The sequence below is a fragment of the Microplitis mediator genome, chromosome 9 (genome assembly GCF_029852145.1).
Source record: "Microplitis mediator isolate UGA2020A chromosome 9, iyMicMedi2.1, whole genome shotgun sequence".
Lineage (NCBI taxonomy): Eukaryota > Metazoa > Arthropoda > Insecta > Hymenoptera > Braconidae > Microplitis > Microplitis mediator.
This window is the reverse complement of record NC_079977.1, coordinates 20,199,012-20,210,555: the sequence shown is the minus strand read 5'-3', so window position 1 is coordinate 20,210,555 and position 11,544 is coordinate 20,199,012. Positions and strand designations below refer to the sequence as shown.

At 29.6% G+C, this 11,544-nt stretch overlaps 1 protein-coding gene across 1 annotated transcript; it reads right to left on the bottom strand.

Annotated features, from left to right (window-relative positions):
• Positions 1–1,174: 1,174 nt before the first annotated feature.
• Positions 1,175–5,116, bottom strand: LOC130674527 (uncharacterized). Its single transcript, XM_057479879.1, has 3 exons — positions 4,224–5,116; positions 1,791–2,615; positions 1,175–1,718 (listed from the first exon to the last, which is right to left on the bottom strand). The coding sequence occupies exons 1-3, from the start codon at positions 4,812–4,814 to the stop codon at positions 1,455–1,457; spliced, it is 1,680 nt and encodes a 559-aa protein (XP_057335862.1). The 5' UTR covers positions 4,815–5,116; the 3' UTR covers positions 1,175–1,454.
• Positions 5,117–11,544: the final 6,428 nt, after the last annotated feature.

Sequence of the window (11,544 nt, the reverse complement as noted above, 5' to 3'; positions counted from 1 at the left end):
TAATATAGTTTCAATAAATCTATATTCGCTTATGTTCATAAGCGGTTGAAAGCTGATGATTATTTTTTACAGACCTAGAGCGCTAACATGTGAAGTATTTCTCATAAAAACCTTGTTGAAATCTTACGCAAACCTGTTCACGGGTAATTACCGTAATTTACAGTACAATACGGTGTCTTACGGTAAACGTACAATATTTTCCGGCAAATGTTCGGTGGTTTGACCGTAGATTTGCAGTCAGAGAACGGTAATCTACCATTAAATTGCGGCAAGCCTACAGTATTGTACCATAAAGTGAAGTATTGCACTCCCTAGCGGATCTGAATTACGGTAAATTAAGGTATACTCTCTTAAAATGAACCAGAGAAATTCACTGATTCAACCAGTGGAATAAGATGATCGCTTGGCTCACTGGTTGAACCAGTGATACGCCGGTGTACTACATAAATATAAACACAAAATAGGTTAGATTAATTTTATTTTATTATAAACGTTTATTTATAAATAAAGTGAAGTCAAACAAAAAGAGTCTTAATAACAATTATATTTAATTAAAAATTATTTAGTAGTAAAATAAATAATATTTATTAGGATTTATAGATATTTAATTTGTTTCCATTTTCAATGGGCTTTTTATATTGTTCAATTTTAAAATTATGTCATTCATTTTTGAGGTTAGCTCCAAGCTATTGAAATTACTCCAAAGTTATTTATTTTTAAACTCTGTAAAAATTGTGTCATATAATTATTATTGTTATATAAAAGTTAGTTAAAATATTACATGAAGATAATCAATAAATATTACTTATTTATTGACATAATAAAACACTTAAATATACTCATGTACAGAATGCTGCTGTACCCGCGCGCTTACATATTTTTAGTTCACTGGTTAAAACCAGTGAGCGCGTCGTTCACTGATTCAACCAGTGAAATTCACTGGTTGAATCAGTGGAATTTCACTGGTTCATTTTAAGAGAGTAAGTAATTACGAAATTACAGTTTCATTAACTAGATTTATATTTATAACAACTATTTCATATTAACTTTAAATCAACAGTTATAATAAAAACAATTTCTCTTTACTTATTCTAAAACAATCAAGTTATAGTTAATTTTAAAATTCATATACTATCAACTAAATTTTTTTAGTTAAAACAACAATTTTCGGAGACTAAAAAATTTTAGGTGCTTTAATTTATTTTTTTTTAATTTGAGCAACTACTGAATCGTTAGCCATACTAACGCATTAGTACCAATAACTAATTTTTAATAGTTGAAGTCTTTTTAGTTACAATGACTATCGACTTTTCTCTGAGTGTATAGCAATAGTGTTATAGATTGGTCATAGTGTACGTGAAAATATTGGGGTGCCAATTGGCATCCTTATTACATTGTTTATTTTCAATAATTTACATGTTATTTAAAACACTTCCATATTGAATTCAAAAAATTTAATACAGACGGTCTAAATAAATGTTTAGTTGAGTTGTGCCACGGTTACTAAGAAACAATTGGGAGAAAAAAGATGCTTTAGCTGCAGGATCATTTATTGCAGCAATAAGGGTTTTAGAGGTAGTAATTGTCAAATTACTAACAAAATATTCTGCCCATTTTTCCAGGACAGGATCATCAGTTGCTGATATTATTTTACCTATGTATAAAAGAGGCGAATTTTTATATTTGAGATTGTCATCATCATTTGGAAACACTAATGCCTTAAATAAAAATAGTAAAATTATGTCAAATTAACAGTATAATTTCGCGAAATAATACTTATTAAAAATTACCTGAAACAAGCAATTGCCTTTTTCTGTACGAGCAACATAATGCGTTTCGTTATTTATCTTATAGCGAAAGACAATATTTTCGTTTTTAAAAATATATGAATAATAAATATTTCTTTCGCTCAAATTGATAACACGAACTGACGGAATAATTAATTTTCGTCTTTCAAGTTCAGAGCAAACAGTAATCTTCATACATCTGTAATTATTATTTAAATATTTGCGATCAACTCCATAGTCTTTGCGTTTAACCATTTCGTCAAATACGTCAAATTTATAAAAAGATTCTGCGGGATAATGACTGTACGTTTGATAAGTGACATAATCCAGTTTTGGTGCGTCATTATCGTCGTATTTAAAACAATCAGTGTAAACTATCGATGTGGATGAGTTAACTGTTCCATCGTATACGTCGACTAAAATATTATCGACTACAATAGATGAACTGAAATTTTTTAAATCATCAACATTGACAATGTCACCAGGGATTAAATATTTCATCGGAGTTTTATGAGTAATTGGATCCAGTACTAATGTGGTTTGTGATTCTGGTAGTTCAGGCAGTGAATGTAATTTAAGATGAATAACAGTGTGTTCACCAAGTAGACCAAAAATACTGGAGAATTTCGTTGGATCGTGAATCAAATCAATAAGTGATTTCACAGATTCATTTAAATCTCCATTGATCTTATTTTCAAGATCGCGACTATTGCTAGCTGTTATTACGCGGCCTTTATGCACAGAAGTTTCGAAAAAATGGTCCTCCAAATTTATTTTTTCCTGGCATTCCGCGTGTAATTCACACATTTCTGCTTTGTTGACATGAACCTGAAAACCAAATTTCATGAAAATTGAGTTCATTTACGCAGCCATCAACAAATTTGCCTTTACTGAAGGGTAAAGTTTCGGGAAAGGCCAGGAATGTCATCACCCGGAGCTTAAAATTGTAATTTATTTCGTTCCACGCATTATATTTTCCTTATTGCCTGCACCAAAACTGGGAGGTTAAATGTTTACTGCCAGTCAAAGCAGGCTAACTTCTGACCGATAGTGTGGCAAAAAAATAATGCTGTTTTTTAAACATGCAAATGTAAGAAATGCAACCAGGAACCCGTGTAAGAAAAATCATATATAATTATATGTTAAAAATGGCCCACTAAGATTACATATAATCATAGGTAATCAGGAATTACGTGTAATAATATATAATTACTTATATTTACATTTTACAGAGTTTCCAGGGATTAATAAAACTAAGGGTCCCTTGCCTTTTGGAATGCATGTATTTTCTTATAGGGGACGCTAGTAGTACATACATGAGTTAAATACATAAGGTATACGTTCAAAAAACAGAGCGAGATGTATACGAATGTAAACGTGGAAAAAAAGTCTTTCTTTAAGAAAGAATTGAAGAAAATTCATCGATTTTTACTGCTATCTTTTGAATGGAAACGAGTTTGTTGCTAATATTCAATAGGGTTCATTCCAAGGATGAATGACAACTTCTACAACAAGAATAAGGTTAATTCATTGTTCTCGATGGCATAAATCCAGGCGGTTCACAGACAAACATCCTAAAGGACGACACGATAATAAACTTTTTAACGGAATTTTTCTTTAATTATAAACAATTACATTTAATTTAAAAATTTCGAATATCTACAAAAAAATTGAATCAATTGATTTCAAAATCTAATCAGCTCTAGAACTCAATAAAACGCGTCGATTGCCACCTCAACCGTCTCAATCGGTCAATTCGTTTGAGAGATATCGTTGGAGAAAAAATGGTGAAAAACGTTTTTTTTCGAAAACAACGGCATCCAAAAGTATTTTTGAGCTCGAAGAGCTCGAAAACGTGTTTTAAAAATTATGGGCGCGCAAGCGCAGTTGGCTACGATTTAGTTCTCTGACAACTATTTGAAGGCGCTACTGTAGGCACAGATCGATGACAATAGCGGACTATCGAATCAGCTATCCAGTTAGTATAGATATCAGTGCATTTTTTAATGTATTTTAAATAGCCACTTTTTAATTTTTTTCTACTGTCGGTTAGCAGTTTATTCAGTCTGAATTAATGCTGAAACTTTTCGACTCGGGAGAAACCGTTGTCGAAAGAATTAAAAAAAAAATTTTTTTTATTTTTTTTGAAATATCTCAAAATCGACTCAATAAATCGAATTCAAAATTTGATCAGCTTTAGAACTTGATAAAACGCGTCGATTGCGACCTCAACCGTCTCAATCGGTTTATTCGTTTAAGAAATATCGTTGGAGAAAAAATGGTAAAAAACTATTTTTTTCGAAAAGAACGGCATACAAAAGTATTTTCGAGCTCGAAGTGGGTGCACTTAAAAATTTCTAGCCGGGTAATGACCTCTCATTTCATTATATGCCACGCAATATATTATTTTCAAATTAAATTTAAGCAATTTCTTACTTGGGATAGACATTCCCCGGTAGTGATAGACGTCACAAAATGTGTACTTTTATTTCCTCTAAATCGTAAAACAGCTGTTTCATCAAGTAATAGTTTATATTTTATTTGATTATTATTAAATGAAATATCCCCTTTAGCAAGTATTGGAATATTTAAATTTTGAATTTTTCTAGTCTTGCATAGTCTAATAATACCATATAAATATTTATCATCAATGTAACTTTGGCCAATGCCAAAATAATTATACTTTAGCCTATCGGTGCTGTTAAATAGTTTTAGTGGTTCGGCTTCTGTATCATCATTGATGATTTCCGGATAAGAATAAGACACTAAAGATTTTAGTGGTACACATTTTTCTTTTTTGACAGCGGTATAATGGATGCTAATAAGATGCTCAGTTTTAGTAAATTCCACTGCTTTATAACCTTCTAATATATTACCAAAGGTTTCAGTTGAAAATTCTTCGAAATCATTTATATCAACGATGTCACCAATAGATAATTCGAGTAATGGCACTTTTGAAGCATTAATAGTTATTGCGACAAGCACAATGATGATATTAAACAATAATTTATTTTTTATCGCGTACATTCTATACAATTATTACACTTGTTATTTTATCAAACGTATTGTATATAACTGATTACTCTTATTATTTGGCACAACTTACTCCCAATCGATTAAATGCAGTTATGGGCCAGATATAAATGCCTTGGATAAGAAATTTCGTCAACACTAATAATAAATCGTAATTGTGATTGGTTAAGAAACCATAAAGCATTTATCAATAATTGCTTTTATTTTTGTTTGCTGAGACTGAAGCTCGTTTTCAAAATTTTGAAGAGTTTGAAATCTTTTTTATCATACGAAATTTTCTAAACTTCTTACATATAGCAAACTGATTCATTACTGATATTACGACAAAAACAAAATTATCGCTCTTATCAAGATCTCGACGAATCCTGAATCATGAGGATTTGATATAATTAGATATATAGTAGGGCGATTCATTTCCGCAAAAGCTTTTTTTTTTAAGTGCTCAAGCAAAATCTCAGCCTACATCGAAAAAAAAAAAAAAATTCTCACCTATGATGAGTTCTTAACTCCAATGCTAAGTACTTACTATTTCAACCCATGCAGGAGCTGCCAGAGTTGAACGAAGGGGCCCTCCTTGGCTCAGCATTGGGGAACCTAGCTTTGGGACGTCTATATTGGCCCATGCTTGGGTCAAGAATGGTTACTCAATCATGGCTATTCCAATCATTACCCGAGCCTGGGCCAGAACTGGGTTCCCCTATCTTGGCCATTCAATGGCGACCCAGGCTTGGGCTAGAACTGGTTAACCTAGCCTTGGCCGACCCAATGATTACTCGAGCTTAGGCTGACTAGGTTCCCCTGCCTTGATCATTGAATGGCAATCCACACTTAGGCCAGGACTGGGTAACCTAGCCTTGGCCGGACCAATGATTACCCGAGTTTAAGCCAAGACTAGGTTCCCCTGCCTTGATCATTGAATGACAACCCAGATATGGGCCAAGGTAGGATTATCCAAGTTCGGCTATACCTATAGTTACCCATCCTTGGGACAGAATCGGCTAACCCAGGTTTTTTATTAATTATTCAATTACCTTATTATTAGGTATGGTTTTTAAATTAATAATTGTTTGTTTTTGAATTAAAATAAGTTTTAATTAATAAATATGATAATGTTGCGATTAAAATTATTTAAAACTAATATTTGAAATATTTTTTAGTTCGACCCTAACGGACCCAAATTACGGTAAATTACGATAAACCCACCGTAAATTACGGCAATCCACCGTAAAATACCGATTTACCGTAAATTACGGTAGATTTACCGTAATTTACGGTGGATTTTCCATAATTTACGGAAATACGGTAATCCACCGTAAATTACGGTAATTCGGTAAACCACACAAATTTTTTTACGGTAGATTTATCGTATTCGACGGTAAATTTACGGTATACCCGCCGTAATTTACGGTAATCCACTGTAAAGTACCGATTTACCGTAAATTACAGTGGATTTACCGCAATTTACGGTGGGTTTACCGTAATTTACGGTGGATTTACCGTAATTTAGGGTGGATTTACCGTAATTTACGGTAAATCGACTCGAATTTTACGGTATTCTACGGCAGATTTACGGTAAAAATACCGTAAATTTACGGTAAGTCAGGTCTGCTAGGGTCGTTATTATTTGCAATCAACAACCGTAATTTTATAATTTTACTTATAAAAATTAATTAAAGTAAGAAATAACTCATGAATTTTTATAATAAATGTTATTTTTCATAATGGTGGTAGAGCAAGATAATTCAATTAGGTTCTTGATAAATAATCAATTAAATTCAATAAATTTTATTTTTAAAAATTATGTAGTTATAATAAAGATAGTACAAAATTATCATTTTTTTTTTTAATCGAAAATATTTATTTAATTGCTCTTTATATTTCATAATACCAAGTGATTGTAGTGAAATTAATAAGTACAACATATAAAAGTTTTAGCTCAACATTAATACACGGAAAAAAAATTCTCGCAATTTTCACGATATTTTTATCATACTTTTTATTGTATAAAATTGTAACGCTGATGGACCAGACTCTCCAAATAATAGTTTTTACTATATACTATCGTAACTTCTATTTGATAAATATTGCTACCAAAAACATTATGATGACCAATTCTATAGAGCAAATGATACAAGTCTGGTTCGTAAAGCTTACAATACGAGTAGAAATGCGGAATGACCGTCATTTTTATTTTCGGTCAGGACATAGTCATAAGACCGTCTTGAGACCGTCACATAATTTTAAAAAAATTATGTAATGCTGGAATGACCGCCACGTTTTAAACGGTCAGAAATTTCGTCATTTGCATCTATATTAGGGTGGCCCAAAAAAACAGACTATTGCACGACTCGTTCGTGCTTTACGATCGAAAAATTTTTTTTCGCCTCACTTCGGTAACTAATCAATTATTATACCCTTGTTAGTTTACGGAATTAAGATGGTTTGCATACTATTTTGAAGAAAATTTAATGGAGATTTATTCCATACTTTTCAAAAATTTATTTAGTTGAATAAAAACGGAAAAAACATCAAAAATAGTTTTAAAAAATTTCCTGTCCGTTAAGTATGAAACCCGTATACACGATAACTTGCGAAAAAATGCAGTAATTGAATCAAATTTTTTTTTAAAAAATTCTTTGAAATAATTGTAGGTCTCCTATTGCAAATGGCTAGGTAACTCAGTGTCGTTTAATTACAATTAATAAAAGAATAAAAAAGGCTGTATAACTATATATCTATATATCTATGTAAAACTAACATGGATGGTGATATATCTATACATTATACGGACATTTATTCCGCTAGGGGCGCTTGTGCATTACCGTCCTAGAACAGCTGTTTTTTTTGCTAATTGGTAGGCCTGAATTTTTTTTCAATTCAATTTTTTTTTATTTTTGTTTTTATTTACGTTTATTTTTTTTTTTGTCATTAATCGAGATATTTTGAATAAGTTCTTTTATAATTATAAAAAAATAATAACATAATAAAAAACAAGACAAGTTTTAATGAAAGAGAATTGTATATATTTTAAATTTATTCGCACTTCCCGCCATTTTTTTTATTGTTATTTATTATTTCATAATATATGAGCATTACGAGTCGTGCACTTTTGGATTTTCCAAATTTTTTTTTTTTTCGAGTCTCTAATGAAAATTTGTTAGTTTAAGATGTTTTAAGAAGCCTTTCCAAAAATCAGCTCGATAAAAAATTTTCAAGAGGTTGCTCACGAATTTTGAAAATGTCAAAAACGATTGGAATTCGGATTTTTTGTTTCTGAATTTTTTCTTCCTCGTGGCAGCAATATTTTATATCTGTAAAATTATGACTATGCTGAAAATTTCAGCCCAATATATAAATATTTAACGGCGCTCAAGAATTTTGAATACTAACTGATAATATGTAACTAATACTTTGAATTAGTTTTTGTATTTTTTTATAACTCAATTACTGTCATTTCACTTAAATATAACTTTTGCATAACCGAAAATATACAGGACAGTCTTAAACAATAAAATTGGGAAAGTTTTGAATTAGCAAAAAAACCTAAAAATTGAATTAAAAAATAAAAAAGTATGTAAATAACTTATTGTTTCTATTTCTCGGGTTGTATTTTTATTCATTATGATACAAATTGATGGTAAAAAAATTGAGAAGGTTTATTATTAATATTCAAGGGTCGCTCGAAAACGTCCAAGAGACAGTACTCGGAAACATTAAAAATTCTTGAGCGAAGTTTAAATATTTTAATTTTGAGCTGAAATTTTCAGGGTAGTCATGATTTCATAAATATAAACTATAGCTGCCACGAGAAAGAAGAAATTTAGAACAAAAAAATCCGAATTTCGATCATTTTCTATATTTTCAAAATTCGTGAGCGACCTCTTGAAAATTTTTTATCGAGCTGATTTTTGGAAAGGTGTCTCAGAACATCTTAAACCAACAAATTTTCATTAGAGACTCGAAAAAAAAAATAGTCGGTTTTTTGGGCCACCCTAATCTATATAGACGTTTTTGACAGAATTTTTTAATAAAGCATTTTTGGAGAATTGATGCAAAATTTACGGTCACATTAAAAACTGTCATTAATTTGGTCATTTGCATCTATATAAGCGTTTGTGACGAAAATTTTCAATTATAATGTATTCTCAAATAAAAACTAAAAAAAATCGATCATTGTATTACCGGAATTCACCGAGACATTTTAGTTTTAGTTTGTACAGGTAATCATTTTAAAGTCGAATAAAAATAATATTTTCATGTACCATTTTAAAAATTTCTTTTAAAATATTTAAAATAACTTTCAATCATTAAATGATGCAACAAATATGAAATAACATCAATCATATTATTCTTATCACAAAAGTTTTTTTATTTAACCCTTCCTTACCCACGCTATGAGCGTGGCGCCGCCTTTTTTAAATTTTATTTTTTTTTCTCGTAACTACCCTAGCGGATCGCTATCTACTAAGTATACACCAAATATACACGGTGTATACGCGGCGTATATACACTGAGTATACACCAAGTTTACACCAAAAATTTTTTTCTAAGTCCCATTTTCATAAAAATTTCTAAGTGCTGACTACATGTATCTTGCTGTAAGCAAAGTCAAAAATTTTTCAAGTGTGACTGGAAAAAAATTTTTTTGTAACAAACACATAGTTTTTTTTTTATATTTAAAATATAAATAATTAGTCATGCTACAAAACAATAAATGAAAAAATTAAAATCATTTGTTAAAACTACTCTGGTTTATTTTTTTTTCCTCCATTTCATCACTCCAAAAATATACTTTCAAGATTTAAATATGATCTTTTATTTATAAAAATAAATATTTAATGTCAAGTTATACCTGTATTGTAAAAAATAATTTAATAAAACTATAAATATTGTTATTTTTACATTTTATAGACATGTAATAAAAAAAGATAACCTCGTTCGTAGTCGGTTAGAATTTTTGGGTCAACAACTTCATCACACCTTTAAAATTGAGCCTAGTTACAAACCTTCAAATTTTAGCAACAAAACTCATTTTAATATGTTTTATAAGTATATTAAAATAAATTTTAATTAAATATTGATCTATCCATACATTTTTAATTAAATTTTTTTACTGACATGATAATTAGTGCACAGATTCAATTGTCGCACCTTCTAACGTCAACTGCTTAGACTACACTACACTTAAAAAATGGCTTCCTCAGCCACCTACGACTAAATCATTTTTTTTTTATTCAATTAATAATTTCTATGTTTTTTAAATTGCTATTAATTAGGCTCAGAGTAAATTACTATAAATTAAGAAAAAATCGATTTTCTTATTAAAGTTATAGTTTTTTAAGGAAGTTAGAAAAAAGTTGAAAAAGTCAGAAGCTGGATCATGGTCAACAACAGGGTCTTTTACCTTATGTGTATTTTTTTTTTAATTTTTCTAAAAATTTTAATTTTTTTAAAAATGTTAATTGTGTTCAAAATAGGATTTTTTTTTATTTCAATTTTTTTTCAAAAAAAATTTTCTTCACAACATTTGTTCTGAAGACTTGAAAAATTTTTTTAGTGTATACTTGGTGTAAACTCTGTGTATATCGTGCGCATATACACCGTGTAAATTCAGTGTAAACTTTAAGTGTATTTGGTGTATACTCAATATGCAGCGAGTATACACCAGAAAAACCCCTAATTTACACTGACACTAGGTATACATCGAGTTTACACTAAGTTTACACGGTGTATACGGATCCGCTAGGGTACTTAAATTCGTAGTTTTGAAAAAAATTTAATTCTTTCTTTGATCTATTAAAAAATTTTTAATGCTATTTACATGCATAAAAACCCTTGGAAAATACTTTTACATTCTAAAATTCGAGACCGAGTTTGAGAAAGCGGCGCTCTGCCGTCCATCGTGGGTAAGTCTCCCGATCTTTTTCAAACTGCGCTGTTGCCAACTTTCTTTGCCGCCAGTATTTTAGCCTGTTTTACCACACGTTCAACACAACTGGTAAAGAGAAGTGATTTTTCAGGTTAATTTTTATTTTAATTATATTGTTTACAAATTAATTGTTATTAAATAATAATTAATACTATTTATATAAAATAATTTTGTTTTATAATTTTGTGAGTATTAGAATTTATTAGAGTATTAGAGTGTTAGAATATTATTATATAAAATAGAAATATAATGATATAAACTTTAGTACAAATAAGTTCTGAAAAAATTATTATTCATAGAATACAATATTTATATATATATGTATATAAATATAAATAATAAATATAATTGAAAATGTTAATTTTTCAATTTTTGATAATAAATAATCTGGTTCCATGAAAAAACTGCGAATTTATATTACAATTTTTCTTTGATAATTATTAAATACTGTATAATAGTCGTGGTTGAACGTTTGGCAACAGCGCGTTCAATTTAACACGTCGGCGCGACGCTAACCACGTGGGTAAATTCGGCTGGCAAAAGAACGTGGGTAACGAAGGGTTAATAGTTATTAATACATCATTATTTTTAAGATTTCATATAGCTTCATATTGAAGGTTAATAACGATATCTTTTTTTTAAATAAATAATATTTTGTATCTTTTAGAGAATATTCGTATTAATTTTAATTATTTAAGTCATGGCATAAAATATATTTTAATTTATAGCTTTTGAGCATTAAATATTAGTATTTATATGCTAAGATATCTGTGAGATATATGCTGAGATATATAT

What these genes read in the sequence shown, in the direction of transcription:
- LOC130674527 (XM_057479879.1), bottom strand. Translation starts at nt 4,814, where the DNA reads ATGTACGCGATAAAAAATAAATTATTGTTTAATATCATCATTGTGCTT. An exon ending in CCGGGGAATGTCTATCCCAA is followed by an intron (nt 2,616 to 4,223) that starts GTAAGAAATTGC and finishes TTTGGTTTTCAG; the next exon opens with GTTCATGTCAACAAAGCAGA. An exon ending in AAGGCAATTGCTTGTTTCAG is followed by an intron (nt 1,719 to 1,790) that starts GTAATTTTTAAT and finishes TTTTTATTTAAG; the next exon opens with GCATTAGTGTTTCCAAATGA.